Genomic DNA, 23,537 nt, shown 5'->3' with positions numbered 1-23,537 from the left:
TATGGGAATGCAGGCTTTCAAAATGTATTTTGGGGGTTCTGTGGGGAAAGAATAGGAATGAAATGAAATGAATATGGAATAGTAAAGAGGTGGCATTTATTTCAGCGCTTTGTACATTTTATCATAGCCAATGATATATCGGCAAGTGCCTTCCCAAAACCTGGATGTGGGTGCTAATTGAAATTGATTTAAACTAATGTCTTGAGCAGGGCTTTTTTCAGCGGGAACTCGCCGGAACGGAGTTCTGGCACCTCTCACGTGGGCACCATTGCCATTACAGTGGTACCTCAGGTTAAGTACTTTATTCGTTCTGGAGGTCCGTACTTAACCTGAAACTGTACTTAACCTGAAACACCACTTTAGCTAATGGGGCCTCCTGCTGCCGCCGCGCCATCGGAGCCCGATTTTTGTTCTCATCCTGAAGTAAAGTTCTTAACCTGAAGCACTATTTCTGGGTTAGCGGAATGTGTAACCTGAAGCGTAGGTAACCTGAGGTACCACTGTATAAGAAAACAAGGGAGAAGTTCATGGTGAGTTATGGCACCATGTTTTCTAGACAAATAGCACAGGTCCTGAGTATGTTTACAAGTAGAAGCATGTTTACTCAGTAGTCCCACCACGTTCAGAGAGGGTTATCCTCAGGCTGGTCTATATTACAGCCTAAGGTATGCAAGCAATCAGTGGACAATACAGAACAGCACACAAGTAGAGATTTTACCAACGACTAAACATTTTTTTTATTTAAAAGAAAAAAATAAATACTGCAGAAACAATAACCAAACATACAAAGTGACGGACATATGTTAAAAAGTGAGGGGTGTCTTGCTGAAACAGTTAACTTATTTTTCTTTTTACAATACTTAAATACAGAAAGCACTTGCCAGCTTTTTTTTTTTTTTTAATACTGCCTTAAGCATACCATTGCATCAATCCAAAGCATATTATGGTGGCAATATATCTGGAATTTTTGTGGAAATAATACTTCAAAAATGAAGCATTTGAGAAAAATGCTTGCATTCAACAAGTCCTAGAGACACCCTCGGCAGAGTTCTGCTGTGTCTGCTGAAGCATAACAACATCTGCAAACTATTTTCAAGATTGGCTTAGTGGATGTAACAATAGTCATCAGTCAGTGAAAAGGAATTTGACAGAATCTGGGTCACACAAGTAATGTTTAATGATCACTGTCTGGATATGCTTGCATTAGACCTTTAGGATTAATGCAATATCCAGTTTCCACTTGGGACCCCTTAAAGGCTCCGCTGTTCTTCAGGTTCCTCCTCCCCCTATTTCCTCAGAGTGCTCATTACAAGTAAACAGAAACGTGTAATAAGAGACAGTCATCCATATGCAGCCATTTTAGAGATGCATCATAATAGGAGATAATTGGGTATGTTGGCTCATGTGCTAACTTAAAAAACGAAACAAAAAAAATGAAACAAAAAAACAAAAACACCCAGTATAGAATTGTAGAAAAGTCATAGAGCAGAGCAGCACTTATTTCCTTACACAGTGCTGGGTTTGGCCTCCTTTGCACCCAAGGAGCAGCTTAGGAGGGCAGTAAGACTAAAATTCCTTTCTAATTAAGGACCTTTTTATAACTAAATCGTAGCACCATTTATTTAGGTCTTGCAACAGGACGTCCATACAGTATACAATTGCCTTATGAAGAAGCCATTCAAAAAAATTGACTTTCAGGCCATTATCAAATTTCTCATTACAGTTACAATGGAAAAGAGGAAGATTCTGTGTTTGAGAACTACTCTTAACAGATATTTCTTCAGCTTCATTCCATATAATTAGAAGCTTATGAAGGCTATTTTATTACTGATTTCTTTAATTTCTTCCTTCTCTAGTTGCCTCGGGGGGGGGGGGGAAAAAGATTTTAAAGCCTCTTTTAACAAAGTGCTTTCCTCTGGATGACCTATATTTCCTATTTCTTTAACATAAACCAAGAGGAAAAGCAATCATATTCTCTCTTTTTTGGTGGGGGAGGGAAACCAAACAGTCTCAAAGGGGCAAGCTTCACAATGAAGGGGATAGGAATATCTTGACTTTCTTTTTTTAAAAGCAACGTTTTCGATTGTAATCAAAATCAAAGTCGGTTTTCAAAAAATAGATCTAAAAATAAGTATCCTCCAGGACATCATTTCTTCAGGTGCTACCAATCCTTTCACTTCTTTAGCACATTCACATAGATTCCTTCGTATTTGGTATTTCATCCAAGTAACATTGACATCCCTTCAGAATCCATCTCTTCCCACTGCTTCCTCTACATACCAGCTCCCCAAGTACAGTTTTCTTGCCTACGGAAGGTGAATCATCGCCTTTTATCACTGGCATGCCCTTACAAGAGACCATTTTCACTGGGCACTTCTCGTTGAGTCTTCACCTATCCCACCCAAACACAATTGTCCTTGCTACCTCCATTTAAGGAAACAAAATCCTTCACATCACTGTGCAGCTCTTCGCTTTGTCCTTTCGCAGATCTGTGGTGACTGTAGAAAGTTCCGGCCGGCCTGGCATGTGTGAAATTCGTTTAGTTGCCCTCTGAGACTTGTTCCGCTTAACATTTTTATTTGTTTTGTTCACACAGGCCAAGGTAGCAACATGGAAAATGTCCCTTACGCTGTTTTCTGACTGCAAGGCTGAACATTCAATGTATGTGGCTGCTCCAATCTGCTTGGCCATGTTTGCACCCTGTGGAGGTAGAGGAGAATAGATTAGATTACAGACCTCAACAGAAATCCAGAGAGGACTAAGACAAGCCATATAATCATTACTCTGGGATGCTGTTTTAGAGATAATGCTTTGAGGAAACAAAAGGCAACTCATCAGGGAAATAAGGAGGAAAATCCACTGTCCTTATAAATACAGAAATCAGCCTAGAACTTGCAGATTATTGGCCACACCAGTTTTAAAGACTTTCTGCATTGGACATGGAGACCAAGAGCATCTTCAATTTAAGCACCCTCAACCCCAGCTTACAAAGTAGCCTTACAAGGAAGGAACTGAGGAGTACAAGCATAGCTGCAAAAATATATCTGATCTATTTACCCTTTTGTTTCTGGCCTGAAAGGGCATGTAGGGCCAAGCCGAGGTAGCCAACAGGGAGCCCTTCAGATGTTGTTGGGCTCCAATTCCCACGAGCCCTAACCCACATGTATGTTAGGGTTCTCTAGCCACAGCAATTCATAAATTTAGGTCAATGGTCTGGTGTTGTGTCTTTGTGGCCATCAGCAATCCTAGGCTGGTGTTCCTGCTAACCCGCCCCACCAGCAGATCCCATGCAAGGTCATTCACACCTCTGGAAATTTCCAGAGATGAGGACAATAATTCCCTCTAGCAGAGATAGTATGTGTGGGAAAGCAAGACCAGCAACAACTCCTTACACAGACCAGATCTTTGTGACACTTTAGCCTTCAGTGGGTTAAGGAGTTTGCAAGGACTTCTCTGGCCAAGGAGGCTACTTTGCCTTATCTGTTGTGGTTCAAACCACTGCTTACGCAGCAGATAGAGTTTCAGGTTTGGGTGTCTGCCATTCCCCCCCCCCAAACACAGGTTGAATAGTTTAATGTGTTCAGATTCTGACCTACAGTAGTTGACTTTAAGAAACCCCCACCTAGTTGCAGAAGAGAAAAATCCAGCCATATGCCGTCAGGTGACCCCACTGAATTCAGTCTCTAAGCTCCCTTAAAGCAACAGACTGGAGCCCTTCAGAAACTAGAAGTCTATGCTAGCTGCAGGGTTTCAAACATCAGATGGCATCTGTTCCATCTCTAAGCAGGGCCAGTTTTATGCCAGAGGCAAGCATACAGAATAGTTTGACCTTGGAAATCAATAGGGCTTACTTCCAGATAAACATGGCTAGAATTAAAGTGTGTGCCTAGAGAACGTGGTGCAGGTGCATCAAGGGAAAAGTTATTTGTCAGGCAAAACGTTCAACTCTTTTTCTAAATCAGTAGGATTAAACTTGGGGGAGGGGAACCCTGTTTACCATACAAATTAAGCATTCTAGTCCCACCTTGCTATTTACCACCGCACAAAATTACCAAACGCTTTCAAAGCATAGATAAGGAAGTCACCCACTGCAGTTCTGGATTCAAGCTCTTTCAAGGGTAAGAGAAAAACAAAATGCTACAGGGATTTCCTGTGTAGCACCAGAGTTTTGAGGGAAATGCCACTTAACTAGAACTTGGACTGTCTAAAGATTGAGGCTGTACAAACAAAAGGTTTGCCACTGACATTAGGAAACGCCTCGTGTACTTTGTCACTGTACTACATCCTGTCAAACTGAGATGATTTGGAAGACTTCCAGAAACCATAGGCTACTGGATGTTCAGAGAAGCAGTTGGAATTTTGGGGACAGGAGCAATCCTCAGACACACAGCCTTGTGCAAACTTTTTAATGGAGGGTAGGGAGGGGGAGAATGGGGATAGGAGACTCAGTCAACTTTAATTAAACAGCCTGTCTGCTAATGACTGAAGTGGCAATCAGAGGGTTTTGGATTGTACTAGTCAATTAATTCCCAGTGAGTAAAGTCAAAAACATTTTGTTGGAAACCACTGGGGAGGAGAAGAATGGAGGTAATCCTGCTTCATATATTACAGAAAAACATTATTTATAATCTACAAAAATGCAGCCCTTGGAGGCCAATGTTTGCAGCGATGGAACGTACCAGAAAAGCCTTGAATCATGACTATTACTTGGAAGCCACCACCCAAAACAGAAAGACACTATGGTCTTTCTTGTCCCTATTCTAGGGATGGCCTATTCTGTGGTGCTCTAATGCTGTTGGACTCCAAAACCCAACAGCTTCAACAAGCATGAACAACATCTCCCTCCCTAGCGCCACCCTCTGTGCCCGACCAGAGATAAAAGAGCACAGCCATTGTTGGGCTGTGCCCTGTATCAGCACATTGGCGAGGCGGTGGTCCAGAAGATCATGATCAACCGTATCAAAGGCTGCTGACAGATCTAAGACAATCAGCAGTCCCAACCCGCCTTGGTCCAGTTGTCACTTGACATTAAAGTGTACAATCCTTGTGAGATATAAAAAAGAAAAGGGGGGGAGCCCATAACATTCTATACAACTAGATAATTCTATGAAAAACAGGGACACTGTGAAGAAACGGGACACCGAAGCCCAAAAGAACCCAGCCAAATTTACTTGGAAGTAAACCTCACCAATTTCAATGGAATTTTCTTCCAGTTAAGTGTGCCTTAGAAGTGGGCAGATTGTTGGTCTTACACAGGACTGATGTTTATGGAGCTTTACAAAATACTATGTAGTTTTCATGTCATAATCACTTGGTGAGAGGAAGGCATGCAATTACTTTTACATAAATGCCCAGTTTCAAGTTTGAAGAGGTATACACACTCGCAGCGGTTCTTTTCAAAGAAAAAGAGCAGTTCTGTTTTATTGCTTACCAATACAAAAGGAAACAAAGGTTGCACTCTTCCTCTCCAGAGAGAGAGACAGAGCAAAACACGTTAAAGCCATGTGGACCTATGGCTGGCTTAATTATCCGGATTGAACAACATAGGAAATGGGTGGAAGAGGAGCAGAATACAGACAAATGTGGATGGAGCATAAACTGCAGGGTATGCTGTGTCTAGTGCTCCCTATTCCTTACTGGGGAGAATTATGGACTCCCCACTAATGAGGAGAGGCACTTTCTCCAAGAGCCTGATGTAATGCCAAGCATGAAGTGGGGCTATGCAACAACACAGCTTGGCACCCACTTTCCTCATCTTGACTGAGTCACAGGAACATTGGAAGATGCCTTAAATTGACTTAGACCACTGATCTATCTAGCGCAGTATCGTCCACACTGGGCTGTGCCAACGTGGTGTCCTCCAAGTCTTAGACTACAACTCCCATCAGCCCCAGCCAGAATGGCCAATGGGCAGGAATGATGGGAGTTATAGTGGATAAGCATCTGCAGGATGCCAGGTAGGGTGGTCTAAACTGACTGGCAGTGGCTTAGCAGGGTTTTAGAGAGAAGCCCTTCCCAGCCTTAGCTGGAGATGCTAGTGACTGAACTGTTTGCTTAAGAAACATATGATCTACCAGTGACCAACAACCCCTTAAGTCAGTAGCATACAGCATCTGATATAAGAAAAGTACAGATCCCAACTGCTGATCACCAGCAGTGATGAAAAGTGGTGTAATATAACCAACACTCTTTGCAGCACTGGCCCTCAAGGAGGATCTGAATGAATCAAGTCAGAAGTGTGCATCATTCATTAACAAGCAAAACACGACATGGCACTTACCTGATCATAAGATACTGGTGTTTGCCTGTGATTGGACAGCTCTACTAGTGTACTAACATCCGTGCGCAGGTCAGACTTGCAGCCAACCAGAAGCATCTTGGTGTTGGGACAAAACTCCTGGATTTCACCTTTCCACTGTAAAAATAGTACAGTGTTAGTATCCTGCTGCCATAAGAAACACTGAGGTGGCCATCTAACGCAATGAGATGCTTTAAAGAATCATGCTTCAGTTGTCAGCTGTACTACAGTGAAGCACGAGAAGGAAACATTTGGTGTAGCACTCCCTGCAGATAGGAAAGACGGGGGAGGAATTGTTTGGTTCACATTTTAAAGTGAACTAATTTGAAATACACCAGTACAGCAATCCTTCAAAATCTGCAATTCTCCCAACTTTTTGATGCAATTATTCCATTTTAAAAAATGTACTTTATCTGAGCTTATGTATACTTCTGTTTGGGTTTTTTTAAAAAAATGTTTATTGTTTATTTCTTGTATTATGAAAACCAGGAATAAAATATTATTTTAAAAATGAGGACATCCATCCCTACCTGCCTACAGATAGGCCAGCTGCCACAGCATACATTACGTTTTCCCTCCCTATGACTCATTCACTCAACTGACTGAATAGATATAATCAAGGGAGTTTTCTCAAAGCAAGTTTAAACAGCTGCCCAAATGCCAAGTTACAAGCAGGTCTTACAACAAAGGAGAAGCATATAATTAGATCAAAAATATGGTCTTAACCTATGTCATACACACAGATGGTATATAGTCCATACTGCAGGGAACTTAAAATGTGAAGCTTAAACCTTGAATACAATGCCATCTACGTTCTTCCCCCAGGTGCAGAAGACTAGCATGTAAAAACGTCACAATTGCTAGAGGGTCACATGAACAGGAATTCTAGCATTCTAGTACATTGCAGGGCATAAAAATGAATGCAACTCAGCAAAATAGACAATCATGGACAAACCATTGAAAACTGAATTAATGTTCACTCAAGTCATGTGCACTTCAATGCATGGAGTGAGAGGACGAGATAATGTCTGCAGACTCCCATTTCTGACCTCCAGCTGAAGCTCTGTATCCCACCCTAATCCACTGGCCTTACTAGCTGGGGGAAATGGGTTTTGTAGATCAAAACATCTACAGGACACCAAGCTGGGGAAGGTCTTTGCACATATCATTTACATGATAAAGAGTTCTGTGCAATCCCACATTTTCCAGGTTTCCAAGCTGCACAGAAAATATTTACAAAGGGCTACTTATATTTAAGTCCCAATGAATTTACTGGGACTCAGTGACAGCTTACTTTGCTTAATTGCACCCTCTGCATACACCACTGTCTCCAGCTGATGGCCTGCAGCTCACAACAGGGTCATGATCTACCCTAGCTCTGCCACAAACACCTTATGGAAAGATATGGGAAAGACTGATGCGACAGAAGCATAAGGTGAGAATCTATAAGTCAAAAGTGCTTCCTGTTGCAGGCTGAAGTTATTAATGTATTTGGAGCCTTGAAGGAGGTTGAGGGTCAACATAAAATCAACAATAGTACTAACTGTTTGTTGTGTTCCGCAGCAGTTAATCACAGCAATACACTTGCGACATAGGAAGTAACTAAAGCTGAGTTCTAGGGACTTGCTTATGTTGCTCCACAAGTCAAACTGTTAGCGTAGAATCTGAACTTTTCTCACCTTTCCCGAGTCTACTGGGCTACACCTCTGTAGGTCATATTAGGCCTTCCACACAGAGAAACTCAATTCCAAAGTTTTGTTGATGTTGGCCATGACAACAGTAAGCAGGGCATGAGTAATGTTTGTTTTAACCTCTCTGAACTGGTGGCAGGAAGTAAAATGTGGAAAGGGAATTAAGAGCTCTCACTATTGGAGAAGAGGATTATTTAACCCCTTCCCTTCCCCAAAATTTGCCAAGGCAAGGTAGCACCAGCTGATCCCAAGGACTTTGTTCATGCAAACAGTAAAGATTATGGCAGCCATTTTCTCCAGAAACCCAGGAAATAGTGCCAATGTCTGACAGAATCCAGGGCTGTTGAAGATTCTTCCTGACAGCAATCTAACTTGAGCCTCATCCACACATGGCACTCTTCCATTTATGCACATGGTCATCCACTAAGAACCTACGAAGAGCTCTTCTGGATCAGATGAAAGACCCAGCTAATCCAGCATCCTGTTCTTACAGTGGCCAACCAGATGCCTATGGGAAGAATGCAAGCAGGACCTAAGTGCAACAACACTCTGCCCACCTGCAATTCCCACCAAGTGGTATTGAGAAACATACTATCCCAGAGGAAGTATATATATATTACTTTTGAGCTTCTGGTGGATATCCTCCTAATTAAATCAAAATCAGCAAGGATTGGCTCACTCAACACTACTGAACAATTCAATTCAATGGGCAGAGTCAGTCTTCATACTGTGGCACACCAAAGAAGAATTGGCCTCTAGTCTGACTTTAGGAATTAGGTCTGGACCAGAGATCTTCTCCTTGTGTGACTGAACAAGGATCATGCGGATATTGGCTCTTTTCACTTGCTAAGTGCATGAACACTAGTTATATTGATCAAAACAGTACGTCAATAATTGTGCATCCTGGCAATATACATTCAACTATGAAGCTGCAAAGTAAACTGATTGGATTCCATCTAACTACTTATCAGGGATGGGGAACCTGTGGACCTGTAGATGCTGTAGATTATAACTCCTATCATACCTAACTGTTGGCCATGCCGGCTGGAACTGATGGGCATTAGGAGTCCATCTGGAACGTCACTGGTTCCCCATTCTGGCCCTATATATTGTCTACTCTGATTGCAGTACCTATCCAAATGCCATTGGCCAGGGAGTTCATATAACTGTGTGTCAGGGATGGAAACCTATAAGCCATCAAGATGTAATTGGGCTCCAAATCTCATCAGCATTGGCCAGCATGGCCAACTGTCAGGGAGGATGAGTGCTAAGAATTCAACATGTGCAAGGCTGCAGTTTCTCCACTCCTGCCAAAAGTCTATAATTAGGAATTGAATCAAGAGACCTTCTTCAAGGAAAGCACATGCTGCCCCACTGAGCTAAGAGTTCCTTCCCAAGGTACTAGAGCCCGAATCCCCCTCAGGACAACAGGCTATAGGATTTGAATCTAAACCTTAGAGAAGGATTTCGAAGTGAAAGCCAGCTTTACCCCATGATCAACACTGGCCTGGGCCAACACACCTGAAACGTGGGGGAGTAATGGACTAATATTTTTTAGCCTCTCAGTTGGTTTGCATAATACTTGGGAGTGCGGCAATAATCAGCCTGGCTTTTACACTTCAAGATCATATATGCAGATGGCAGCAGTGACATATCCTAGCTCTGCATATACATTTCGAGTTATTTTCCATCACTTACCTTTTTCAACACACTGTCAAGTGTTTCTGGACGGCTTATGTCAAAACAAATTAAGACGGCATCGGAATCTGGGTAGGAAAGTGGGCGGACGTTATCATAGTAAGGAGACCCTGTTGAAATAAGTGAGATCATGTTATGGACGGAAAAGAAACATTATGTATACACAGTTAAATGACGCACCCTAAGCGTTTCACCCATGCCTCTGCTATATTTCCCTTTGCTTCCTCACCCCACTTTTTCAAGATCTTGCCACCCGCCAGAATCAAGAGTGCTCCATATCCCCAGTAGGTTATTGTTAATTTAGGTCAGCTTCAAACAAATCGGCACCATCTTTGTGCAGATCACCACGTGTGTCAAACCATGGCCATGCAGGCCTTTCCCATACTGATGTAAGGCTTCCTTCTGGCCAATCTGTGCAGCAGTGATGGATGCATATGTTGAGCTTAGGAATGAGTTACACAGATGCAGTTCTGAGCTTCCATTCAAAGGTCAAAACAATCTGAAAGTCTTCTGATGAGCTTGGATTATTAATGCATAATATGGCTAGAAAATCAGGCTCCCCAATCTCCTAGCTTTGAGCCAAGGTCACCTAGTAAAATCTCTTTTTTAAACAGTGCTTTCTTATTCCATTTAGAACAGGTGTGGATAACCTTTGGCCCGCCAGATTTTGCTAAACTACAGCTCCCATCATCCCTGGCCATTGGCTGGTGCCAATGAGAGCTGTAGTTCAGCAACATCTAGAGGGTGAAATCTTTCCCACAACTGATTCAGAAGGACTATGGCAATACGACATCATGCCTACTTTTTGTATCAGTAGCTACAGATGTAAATTAGGCCCAGTTGTTATCCCAGAACCTTTCAGAATCTGCTTGGGTGTTGGACCTGCACATGTGATTAGGTTCATTCCAAGTCAGGGCAGATGTGCTTCCTGCAAAAGGCTAGTTTTTACACAACCACTTTCAATAGTAGCTAAGACCAGTAATCTATCACCTTCAGCAAAGGGAAAAGATGTATGCAAGGAAAAATAGTAGTTGCATTTGCTATGAAGAGCCACACTGGTACCCGCATGATTGGGAGGTTAACTACCTGCATCTAGGCAACAACACAAGGCAACACACCTGGAGATTGGTCCCTCCTGAGGAAAAAATGCCTTTCCCTGCCTTGAGCTGTTTGCATAGTTGTAGGAGTGCACAGACAGGTTTGCACAGCCTCTGACTCAACAAGTCAACCATACACTGCGGTCACCATGGCTTAATAAGCCTCCTATTTGTGCTGCCTGCCTGGAACTTAAAGGGTCACGATCCCTTTAATCCCAGGATGACCTCTTCTGGATCAAGCCAGTGGTCCATCTCATTCAATATCCTGTTTCCCACAGTGTCCAAGCAGATGCCTCTGGGAAGCCCACAAGGTCCTGCTGCTGCTCCCCGGCAACTTATAATTCACTTGCAGAGAAGAATCTCAACCAGCAACCACTGATATTGGGGCCACATTCAGCTCGGTGTGTCAAACACTGCGGAGACTCAGTATAAATAAGTCATCACTGTTACGCACAGCCACAGCCCACATAGGTCCCATGGTGTCTGGCAAAATGCACTTATATGTAATTATTAATATCCTCTGAATATATTACATCAGGAACATCATCCGCACCTGTAACAGCTAATTAGAGGGGATTTCTCTTTTGGTATTACGTTGAGTGCCACTGCTTTTTTGGCAGCTTCCGGCAAGGCAAAAGAGCTTGCTGAAATAGGCCATCTCTTAAGGAACTCTATGGCTTATTTTAAATGACCAAGAGCTCTCTCCCAGGAATCCAGAGGAAGAGAATTCAAACTTATCAACATTTCAGGTGGGACCTGCAACCGCGTAAAATGCTCCGGCCAACCATGTCATCTTCTAGGATGTGCTATTACACATCACCTGGGAAGGCAGGCGAACTAATGCCAGTGTACTGGAGGAAGCAAAGATCACCAGTGTTGAAGCAATGATTCTTCAACATCAACTTCGTTGGACCGATCATGTCGTGTGGATGCCTGATTATCGTCTTCCAAAGCAACTACTCTATTCTGAACTTAAAGATGGAAGGCATAATGCTGGTGGTCAACAAAAGAGGTTCAAAGACTCTCCCAAGGCAAATCTTATAAAATGTAGTATAAACCCCGACAACTGGGAAACACTGGCCTGCAAGCACTCAAATTGAAGAATCTTACTTGGCTATAAGTGATCGCCAAAGAAGAAGATTCCTTCCTCCCGCCCCACACACCAGTTTTTTCCTCTGAAAAGTCACTGTTCCACAACCACTGAGCATGATCTGTCCTCACTGGACTAATATTGGGGGTTCCCACACACTTTTTTGTACTTCTCCCAACTTTGGAATTCCCCATAACCTGCCAATCCTGTGAGGTGCTGCCCATTTTGGTTGCACAAGAATCCATACTTGGGAGAAGGGAGTTTACTATTTACGTACAGGATTATTGGAAACACATTCAGTGTGTTAGGTCAGGTTCACCCACTGGAGTTGGGGAAGCTGGTTGTATTCAAAATCTCCAGGATTTAAATGGATGAAATGAAAACAGTGCTTTCAAGGGCTGTACAGAAACAACGATGCAATCGTATTAGAAAGACACTTGTGTGCAGGTTCCTCCTCCTGGCAAAAGAAGCTCCTGCTGTTTCAGGGTGTAGTAAGGTAAACAGCAAAAGGAACTCGTCTCAAAAAACAGACCAGCTGGGCAGCTAAAGACCACAAGGAAAGAATTTGAGGAATGCTGCTTTTGAAGCAAACAGGAACATATGGGCTGAAGCCTTGGCAAACAGAAGGTGGTCTGCTCAGTCTGAAAGTTTCCTCCAGATTCTCCACAGCCTCGGATCACATGCCTGTGTATTGCTACTGATAGCTTCAGTGCGTCAGAAACCCATCGTAATGCTCATCTCTCAGCACAAGAGTTAAACGTGCAACAGGCTATTTAAACCTCTGCAGGAAGTGGAGATTTCCTTTTTCCTAGCACATTATCTGATTTCATGTGCCTTGTCAAAGCAGGCACGGGCAATGGGTGAAGCAGCCTCTCTTATCAGTTCTGCAAGCAGCCATTAACCTTTGGGCTGGGTCCCAAGAGCCAACATTTGTCTGGCTGCAGTTTGGACAACACCGGTAAAGGCATACTTTCTCAGGGAACTAATGGGCATGGGTCCATTTTATTACTGGGGCAGTACTACCAAGTGACAGCTGTATTGCAGAGGCAGCAGCCTGACATTATTGGACTCCAATTCCCATCAGCAAGGCCAATGGGGTGAGAGGATGGAGGTTGTAGTTCAACCATGTCTGAAAAGCACTGTGTTGGCTACCCCTTCTGTAAGGTATTCTTGCAAAACATGCAGAAGTCCATCTGCCCACACCTGTTTATAGAAGCTAATTTTATTTTTTGAGTTCTTAATCATTACAAACCCCCATGAGGATTACTACTGATGAGGCTACTATTGGGAAAAGGGTAGTGGACATTATCCATGAGGACATGAGATGATTTGTCTGTCTAGCCAGGCATTGGTTACTCTGACTGGCACTGGCTATCTGATTTTTCAGGCTGGAGAGGTGCTATTTCCTGTCACCTGATCCATTTAACACTATCAATGGCTTAATAAGTAACTAACTGAAACCTCCATGCACTCCTCAATTCCAGATACAGGGGTGAGGACAGACTACAAGCTTTTGCCTTTAGGTTGCGAGTTTACCAAAGACCTGATGGATCTTGGTCTGATGCAGCTTATGTTCCCACATATATGGTGTTGGGGAATCTGTGGCTCTCCAGTTGTGGTTAGACTCCAATTCCCATCAGTCCCAGCCATCATGGCCGATGGCCCAGAGTGAAGATGACCTATAGTCCAACCACATCTGGAGGGCCACAGGTCTCCTAATTCCTGTTCTTATGCATCTCTTAAAGTCAACCAAAGAATTTCATGGCAAGCAGAGATTTTAAAGCAATTCTTCCAGCTCTAGTGCTCCATCTACTGCACCAGATTGGCCCCTGGTGCAGCATTCCATGTGCTAGATGACCTCTACTAATTTCAGAGTGTTGGGCAGGTGTAGATCACATTGCAATTTCCACCCACAGCTATCACTTAGCTCTAGGCATAGTTGCCACCCTCCTTTCTCATCAGAATATTCTGAAACAGGTATGGGCAGGATAAGGCATTTGCTTTTAAGGATCATTAAAATTTGGACAGAGATGTTGCTTGCTCAAGAGAAGAGTGAAGAGCCTCACCCAGGAAAAAAAATTCCTTAGACACATACCTAAGTGCTCAGTCACCACTCCTCAAGAGGTCTATCGCACCATATATGTACATGCATACGTATGGCATGCACTTATACCAGTCGGATCTGTGATTACACTTACTATGGACAAAAATTTCCTGTTATTACAATGCGGCATGCTAAGACAAGTATATGAAGCTTTCACATAAATGAGACAAGCTGCCATTCTTCTCTGGGAAAGAATGCAAGGGAATGAATGGGAGGCTTTAAGTGCATCCTTTGAGAGTGTGCAGAATTCAGATGCTTCACAAGAAATGTGTTTTCTCTCTTCTTTCAAACAAGCAATAGTGGGATCCTTTATCAATGCCCAAAGAAGACAGCCACTCAGAACAAAAGCCGAGAGATAGAATTCAATAGGGCATTTCATCATTCCAATCTCCTTACCAGAACAAAATCCTCAGAGCCTGAGGAATCTTGGGAATGCATGTCAAGTCTAAACAGACCCTTTTCAAGGCAGCTCAATAGCATACTCTGTTCAATCTTTCTCCAAGATGGTCTCAGAAAATGCGAAACCATGCTCAACTAAAGAAAAGGAGCAGATTGACAAAATCACTGTGACTCCAACAAAGCTTCAGATCCAGATTTTGTGAAATGTATACCACACACGCATACCTTTTTCATCCTTCTGCAACCTGGTGCCCTCCATATGTTGTTGCGACTATAACCCATACCATCCCTGGGAATTGGGAATCCAAAACATTGGAGGACACCAGGTTAGGGAAGGCTGATTTCTAGCCATCTCTAAATTTGCAGGAACTGTGAGTATAGTTTCATAAGAACATGGTAACAGTCCTGCTGGTTCAGAACAAAGTCCTACCTAGTCCAGCATTCTGTCTTCACAATGACCAATCAGATGTCAATAAGAAGCCCACAAGAGCAACAGGAATGCCATAATAGGATTTTGACTCTAAAAGTATGCTTCAAAGTAAGCCTGTGCCACTTGTGTAAAAGTATATATTTGCCTGACTCCATGTGGACATTTAAAGCAGCTAAACACTCAAAAAATGCAGTTTATAATCCCATAACAAGATAGGAGATGAGCAAAACTCTGCCATTACACCTTGCATGAAAGTTGCCAAAAGGAAGCCAAGGACCACAAAGGAGGTAAAAGATCTCCTGTCAAAATGGAGCTTTGGAAGTAAAGATTGTCCACACTGCTTGGTAAGTTGGTGGCAATACCAGGCTCAAAAGGACATGCCGACTCAGCATAACTTAAAGTTTTGGCTTACGTTTATGTGGCTTTTCACTGAGTAATTCTATTGCATCATGTCTGATGTGATCTCTGTTCAAAGTACAGACTTCTTGTTTGCTAACAATAAATTCCCCATCTGCCAGGGCTCTGTAAACTGTTGTTCTATGTGGGGACTAATAACCTCTAACACTTTTTAGGATCCACAAACTACAACTCCAAGGATTCCTTTGTGTTTTCCCCCTCATGTACAGGCTTTGGGTTGATTACGGCAATGATTTTGATGATGAGAGAGGTTGAAATATCACACTATCACTTAGAACAGTAGAAAAGTCTGCCACTACCATTTGTTACAGACTAATGTCAGATCAGACTTACTGACAGCCAGCAGTAACTTGTGGTTGATCTTTGTGTCAGATATCTGCCCATGACCCCGGGAGGAAAGACTGCCTCAGCATGTCCCATACCAATGTCCTAAGCTGACCAAGCTATCAGTTTGCATGTTCATCTCTGAAGTTTACATGTCAAATTCAAAGTGCTTGGAAGTCGCTCTCCCTAAGTAGCAGGTATTTGTTTTACAAAGTAAGGCAGGGATGGGGAATCTGTTGCCCTCCAAAGGTTGTTGGACTCCATCATTCATCAGTCCCAGCCAACATGGCCCATAATCAGGGATGTTGGGAGCTGGAACCTAAAAAAATCTGGAGGACCACAGGCTACCCATCTCTTAAGTAAGGCTTCTCACATTCCAACAACTGACTCCATGAAAGTTTTAAAGTTAGACCCTAGTAATTTCCAGCTAAGGAATACTGGATTCAGGGTAACTGAGTAACCAGTTACTAAAGGCTACAAGAGGAAGAATGCAATTCAGGGTTTAATTCATTTGTCAATAATAAGCACCCTCTTTATGAGGTACACCAACATTCTGGAACTTATACAGAACTCTTCAGGGGATCAGACAGTTTTGTCTGATCTATATAGAGTGAAAGACACAGTGAGCCTCAGAACCACAGCAAGCTCAACTCATTGGGAATCTGTGCCACTCTTTGATACTCTTATTGAGAACGTCCATCCCAAGTCCACATTTTCAGGTTTCCTTGATATTCTGCAATTCATGAAGTATTTGGGATATATAGTTAAGCCCACAAGATGGCTGCAACTGCTTCACGGTTTTATGGTACACCCATGAAATTTGAATTATGTAAGAGAGTCAAATTTTAATGAGGGAAGATAAAATATGTGTTTCAGCTTTGATAGGATATTCAGCAGAAGCCAGACACAGCTAAATTGTCTTTATGGATTCCATTAGACAGGACCTGAAGAAGCTATGAGTAGCCAAACATTATTCTGAAATGATCTTGTTAAAAAATGAGCTCATTTACTGCTGCTGCATGCCATATAATAAGACTACAGAATTATATATGATTTTCTGCAAATTCTTCCACAGCTGCTGTGAAGGGGGGGAAAGGTGGAAATCAGATACATAACCTGTCCAATTGCTTTAATGCGCAATGCTCAAATATTTATCCATCTAAAGATTTAATACCAGTATACCCTCCCCAGGAAAAGTCAAGATATTTCAGGGGTGCAGAATGAAAACATCTTGCAAAGTCATTATTAGATTTTGTAGGTATCGTTTTGTATATCATAAGTGATCCATCTGTGCCACAAGGGCACAGGCAGGAAGAGTGTGACACAAACATGGATCCACTTGCAGAAAGGACCCTAGGCCTGGCTATGGCAAAGAGATGTGTGCTTGCATTTCTACCAGACTTTCATACACTGCCTGCTCCCCAGCTTGATAAACTAGAAGTTAAACAAGCTGCTGGGGAGTGCAAACATACTACGGAGTAGCAAACTCAGAATGTGTGGCATTCTTGTTAAAAATGTGGTCACCATGCTGTAAACCAGCCTTGGACTAACTCCCAAAGGATCTGAAGGGCACCAAGTTGACGAAGGCTAGAGCAAACCATTCAACTTATTGCAACTTGCAGCTTCAGTGGCGCCTGTCTATTTTAGCTGGGATAGACCCAGAATGATATCACAGCTTCCACAGGGTTGACTCTCTAGAGCAGCCTCTCTCCACCTTGGATCCCCAGATGTTCTTGAAGTACAAGTCCCATTATCCCTAACTAGGATGCTGGATAGGAAATGATGGGAGTTGTAGTCCAACAACATCTAGAGACCCAAAGTTGAGAAAGGCTGCTCTGGAGGAAGGAGTCTATGGATTGCCATTCAAGTGTTTAGGCCAAAGCCTAAAGAGATTTTCGTCTTTGTTTACTAATTTCTGGATCTTTGCTGTTGACCTCAGTTACAGTAAGACCAGAATTACTTCTCCAAACGGATGCATTTAAAGTCAAACAGCAATTAATTTCAGTTAATGGGAAACACTAAACATTCAGAAATGTTCATGCAAGACAGGTGATGATTTAAAGGAGATATACTTGTTTAATGGGGTTAACACTGGAGACTAATAAACTCATATGGAAATGTCTTGGGAATACCACGATCAAATTAAACTAGCATCTAAAAAAAATAGTATTTCCTAAGTGGTATCATTAAATGCGGGTCATTATTTCTGTGTGTGCTTATTTTACAGTAGAGACATTCTGTAGTCATTAAACTGTAGGATTTCCAATATTATCTTTCATGTGTTTAAATTATCTTATTTTGTCCCATCGCTCTACAAAAGCATTGCAAGAGTGCTGCCAAAACTTTAAATAATGCAAATCCTTCCAGACAGACTATCTACAATAGCTTAGTTGTTTTACCCTATTTTGCTCTTCCAGTACAGTTGTCCCCAGTTGTCTTTGATAGGAAAATATCACACTATATTGCTCATCATTAACCTCTGCAACCAACCCAGCTGTTGCAGATCTGACCTACTTAAGCTATGACACCATACTGGAAAATGAGGACTGTTGAGGCCAAGCCCAGATCTTGACTTAGACTAATAAGACCTGTCTTTTAAAAAGGGTTAAGAAACTGTCATACAGTAATAATTTCAACTCAGTTACAGCTGATCTTATCTAAACAATCTACAACCAGGAAACAAACTCAGAGCTGGCAGATCATAAGATCTGAGGCCCAGATAACTAGATGTCCAAATCTGTATTTTGATAAATAACCAATACGTTGAATCACAGATCATTAAGAAGTGTCTGTAAAATACCAAACTAATATATTGAAGGCCTCTTTGAATCAATGTTCATATCCTGTCTAGAATGTGAGGCTATGCCTTGGTCCATGTTAAGCCCAGGAAGAAAGAATCCCAGAGCCAGTATGGTGTGGTGGGTAGTGTGTTAGACTAGGGCCAGGGAAGCCAGGGTTCAAATCTCCACTCATCCATTTGGGTGATGTTGGGTTAGTCAATGTCAGTCCATCTAACCTTCCTCACAGGGTTGCTGTAAGGATAAAATAGAGAGATAGAACCAACCCTTGTTGGAAAAGTGGAATATAAATGTAAATAAATAACTAAGTTTGGAATAGGCAGAAGAATCCACTTTGAGTAAGTCCCAGTGGCAAACCTCTGAAGGAATGAGCAAGCAAATGTCAATGGCAGTCTAATCCCATACATATTCACATAGAGTAAGTCTCATTGAGTTCAATGGGACTTTACTTTCTGACCATTATGCAAGATACAAAAAGCATAGATTAATGTCAGTCCTCATGCACAAAAAAATATATTTAAGAAATAAAGTCTTGCAGATGCGATAAATTCCCCCTCCCCCTTTTAATTCCTTTGCTGCTCCCTCTTCATTTCATGTTCATGCTCCTACTAAGGCAATGGGAGGCGGGGGGGGGGGAGAGAATTTAATTTGGCTTTATCACAGAAGAGTGAAAAAGGCAGCAAGCATTCCCCTGTAGGAGAGAGAGAAAATGAAAAAGAACCAGAACTGCCAGCCTTCACAGCTGTCATCCACATCTGGAAGCATGCATTCCAGTGATGCCAACAGCAGTAATGTTCATGTTAAGGCTGCTAAGGCAGAAAGAGCTTAGCTGTGGTTTCTTCAAAAGAGCTGTACAAGTGTTGCCAGATTTACAAGACAAGCAGAGTCTTGCCACTTCAGCTTTTTATCGCCTTCGACGTGCCTTCCTCACAGGACAGCCCTTTGTGTGCCACAAGCAGATTTTGTGCTTAGGCTCTTGCTACTGGCAGGCAAGTAAAATAAAATAAATCTTGCCCACTTCTTGAAGTTACTGCAAAAGCCATTAAGTAATTCAACTGTGCTTTTCATTCTACTGTAAAAAGTGTGTGTGTGTGTGTGTAGGGGGTATCTTCTCCAGCTCCATTTTGCTTCTCTGCCCTGGGATGGATGGCTTCTACGTTGGGTGGTCTGCTCCCTTCCTGCACTTAGTGACAAGAGACAGCGCTCACATTCCCTTGCTAGCTGCTCTCAGCACCCTGTACATTCCTTTGTCTCCCTCTCCTTGGTCGCCCTCTTGCACTCTGCCACAGAGTGTTCTTTAATCTGTCATAAACGCCAGCGAACAAAGATGATTTTAACTCTCCCCCATTAAGCACAGTGCTTTATAGCCCTCATCTCAGCCAATGGATTATCTCTGCAGGAACTTAAAAAAAACAACCCCAAAACTTAACACATTCATATAAACCAGCACAAGAATGGGAAATTATGTCCTTAAGAGAGAGAGAGCGCTATTTGGAGGAACCTACTATATGCTCCAAGTCCTCCCCCCCAAAAAAAGTCTTTAGAGAACAGATGGGGAAAGTGCAGCCCTCCAGATGTTGCTGGACTGACTCCAACCAACACCAGCTCCAGCCAGCATGGCCAACAACCAGCAATGATGGAACTGTAGTCCAACAACATCTGGAGGACCACATGTTCCCCATCTTAATTTCAGAAGATACTGGCTACGATGACTCCCATACACTCATTTCCACCATAAACCAAGCACAGCCCAGAACTAGCATCCTTTGGAACAGGGAAGGCCAACTGGCATCCTAGATATGGCTCCAAAGCCATTATAATCTTGGTGACCCTACCAAGAACCTTTCCAAGTTGTAAAAAGGTGCAAACAGCTCCCTTTTGAATGCTCTATGTCAGGAGCAGTCAACATGGTGACCTGTGGATTCTGCTAGGTTCATCATCCCTGACCACTGGCCATGCTGGCTGGCGATGGCAGAAGCTGGAGTCCAGCAATGTGTGAAGGGCACCATGTTGGTGATCTCTGTTCCATGTAATGCCATGCTTAAATGTTATTCTCCACAAAGGAGGCTCATGCTGCTAAATGGGGCTAACTTTATTATTATGGAGCCAGACTCTATACTAGCTTTTCCCAACCTTGGACTACAGCTCCAGTCAGCACAAGGCAGCATGGCCCAGTGGTCAGGGATGATGAGAATTGCTGTGTAACAATATCTGGGTACCCGAGGCTGGGAAAAACTGCTCTAGACTACTGTCTAGATTATGAAAGATTATGAAACTTAGCCACAACTGCAATAGAAGAAAATGAACATCTGTCCCTCAAAACTGGATTTCTTAGCTGATCCAAGCAAGTTGTACTTTTTCTTCAGTTTCCCCCATTCAAGGTTCTACAAGACCGTGGCTGTGACTCTTATAGGAAAGGCAATAATGTCTTGAACTACGAGGCCCGCCATCAATTTGGAAAGGAGGTGGATAGCATGGTACTGGAGTAATAGTAGAACACCACTGTTTTCTTTAATCAAACAAGACTTGCGAAACAAAGTGCCACAGCTGAGCAACAGAGGACAGCCTTTGAAGGCAGAAGGTTCCAGATTCAATCCTTGTTGTCTTGCCTGAAACCCCCAGGAGCTCCTGTTAGTCAATGTAGACCAGTGTTTCCCAAACTTGAGAGTTGTAATCCAAAAAACAGCTGGAAATCCATCATCCCTAGCTAGCAAGACCAGTGCTCAGGGAAGATGAGAATTGTAGTCCAAAAGCAGCTGGAGACCAGAGTTTGGGAAACACTGATGTAGACAATACTGAGAAATCAACCAATGGTCTGGTATTATGACGCTTCATCTGCTGCTAGTCTCCTATACCTACTGTACGTACAAACAGGCAACATAATCAATGAACATCACAACCGCTACCAAACTCCAGTTTTTCTTTCTCACTCGCTTAACTTCCATGTCTTCAGAAGCTTTCTCACCCCCTGCTGGTTTTACAGCCAAACACTTCCAATGAGTAACTTTACTTCTCATTATGCTCAGTTGAAGGCTTCCTATGCATGGTTTTTTTGGGGGGGAACACTTAGAAGCAGATCCTGAGGAGGAGTGAGGACACGGCTCAGCAAGGAAAAACATCCCCTCACACTTAGGCATTTGTGTAGCTGCTAAGCTCCTTGTTTCTGTATAATCACATATTACCAAAAGGAGAACACATGCTGGTTTTCGCAGCAGCAGCGACAAATATTAAAATGAAAGGCTCATGATAGGCCATAATAACCCTCTCCCATCTGTTCAGTTAATTATCCCAAGAACCTTTATAGAGTCAAGCCGGGAAGGGGAGTTAGGTAAACACGATTGTCTCAGTCTCACCACAATGCAGAAATCGTTGCAATTAAAAAGAGGGGGCAGGGAGGGAAAGGAGTCAGGTTGCATTAAAGTCCATTAAAGTAAAATGAAAAAAACTAAAAGGCAAGTAGTTACATCATCTGCAGGGTGTTAACAACAGAGGCTACAGCAATGGCTTGTAATTATATACAAACCAATGTGAGTCACCAGAATGGCATGGAAACAGAACAGGCATTCCCGCGAGCAAGAAAATCCCTTACCAGAAGTATCCCAGAGACTGAGTTCTATCCTTTGTGTGTCTATTTCAAAACTGGCCGTGTAATTCTCAAACACGGTGGGGACGTAGTTCTGGGCAAGGAAAGGGAGAAAACACAAATAGCAGATTACCATCTCTTGAAAGTTTGCACCGCGTATCAAACACATCTTTCTTGTGAATTCAGTGGGGGGCGGGGAGAGACTACAGAAATTTCAGCCTAAATTGGCCCCTCACCCTTCTTAATTGTTTAACCATTTCCTAAGTACTGAGGGATTGGACCGTTTTCACTGAAAACCAACAAAGCGTTTGAAAATAGGCAACTTACACCAGCGGGATGGGCTCGTGAATTCCAGCGCGACGCTGAAACCCACGACCTATAAAATACGGACAGATCTAAGAGCTTCCCTCCACCACCACTGGGCGCGAGGCTTGAACCGGCACTGCCTCAGTGAATGGGTCTCTAATTCGAACGCAGAAAGAACGTTCGCGTTCTATCCCGCATTCCACGCGTGGCTCACAATAGGGCAAGAGAGAGAGGTCGTCTTAAAGATGCTTTATTTTTTATTTTTTTTAGTGATTCCTGTGAGGGTGGGGGGGTTAAGCATCCTAGGATTTCTTCTGTGAAAACGGTCTAACCCGCTTTAAACTGGCTCCCCACAGATTAACAGATAGCGCTGAAAGTTAACTTTAACCAAAAAGAAATCACAGCGCTCCTCTTCGTAAAAGAACCACGTAGCGCTAAATTCCTAGAACTCAGAGAAGCGAGTCCACACGTACCTCCGGGAAGCAGTCCTTGGCAAAGACGTGCAGCAGAGCCGTCTTTCCGCACTGGGTATCCCCAACCACGACTATCTTGCACTTCACGTTTTGATTAGGATCCATGATCGATTTGCTGGATAATTTCTGGCTGGCTCTTCTTTCCTTCATTGAGGTGTCCTTAGCCCTTCCCCCCGTCTTCTCTCAAACAAAACCAACGAAATGGCAGGATGGGGAGCAGAAACCAAGAAAAGCAGAAGAAACCGCGCGGTTCGCTGCCGTGCGCTCGACAAGTCCTTTCTCTCTCTCCCCTGCCGCCGCTGCCGCCGCCCCCTCTAAAGTTCTTCCTTCCCTCCTAGCAGGTCCGGCTGCTTGCAAACTGCTTTGTTTCACTCCGCCCTGCCCGGATTTATATGCCCCGCCGCCTTCCAATCCGGAGCTCAAGGAGAGAAAGTAAGCGATCCGCCTCTTGTCCTTTTATGGAGCCTGCAAAGCGCGGCCAAGGAGGCGCCTTCAGGCCGGCTGCGACGCGCCCTCTAGGGGAGAAAAGCGACCTGGAGCAAGCGGAGGGAGGACTCCGCACAAGGAAGGAGGAAGCGGCTTCGGTTTGTTTTAGCTGCTGCTGCTGCTGCTTAGGAACCCGGAGGAAGGGCGAGAGGATGTTCTGGCCACGAAACTCGCTCGATCGCGTTCCTTGAGACACAGACACTTTCAGGGAGGTGTAGTAGAATCGATAGCCTTATTTTTTTTTTTGACTGCCGGGCTTAACTTAACGGCATTTTGTGGCAAAGCTCAGCCCCGGCAAAAATCTTTTTTTTCCCCCCAGTTGCAGGACTGAGCCTAGGGATGG

General features: G+C 43.3%; 1 protein-coding gene across 1 annotated transcript; it reads right to left on the bottom strand.

Moving 5' to 3' along the window:
* Positions 1-712: 712 nt before the first annotated feature.
* On the bottom strand, positions 713-23,102 carry RND3 (Rho family GTPase 3). Its single transcript, XM_083413848.1, has 5 exons — positions 22,709-23,102; positions 21,936-22,023; positions 9,688-9,797; positions 6,281-6,415; positions 713-2,700 (listed from the first exon to the last, which is right to left on the bottom strand). Exons 1-5 carry the CDS (start codon positions 22,856-22,858, stop codon positions 2,449-2,451), a joined length of 735 nt encoding a protein of 244 aa, XP_083269974.1. The 5' UTR covers positions 22,859-23,102; the 3' UTR covers positions 713-2,448.
* Positions 23,103-23,537: the final 435 nt, after the last annotated feature.

This window comes from Podarcis tiliguerta (assembly GCF_965153285.1).
Source record: "Podarcis tiliguerta genome assembly, chromosome: 1".
In the NCBI taxonomy this organism is placed as follows: Eukaryota; Metazoa; Chordata; class Lepidosauria; order Squamata; family Lacertidae; genus Podarcis; species Podarcis tiliguerta.
The sequence above is the reverse complement of the archived record's forward strand: the minus strand, read 5'-3'. Positions and strand labels throughout refer to the sequence as shown.

What these genes read in the sequence shown, in the direction of transcription:
- RND3 (XM_083413848.1), bottom strand. Translation starts at nt 22,858, where the DNA reads ATGAAGGAAAGAAGAGCCAGCCAGAAATTATCCAGCAAATCGATCATG. An exon ending in CCAAGGACTGCTTCCCGGAG is followed by an intron (nt 22,024 to 22,708) that starts GTACGTGTGGAC and finishes TTCCTTGCCCAG; the next exon opens with AACTACGTCCCCACCGTGTT. An exon ending in CACCAGTATCTTATGATCAG is followed by an intron (nt 2,701 to 6,280) that starts GTAAGTGCCATG and finishes CTACCTCCACAG; the next exon opens with GGTGCAAACATGGCCAAGCA.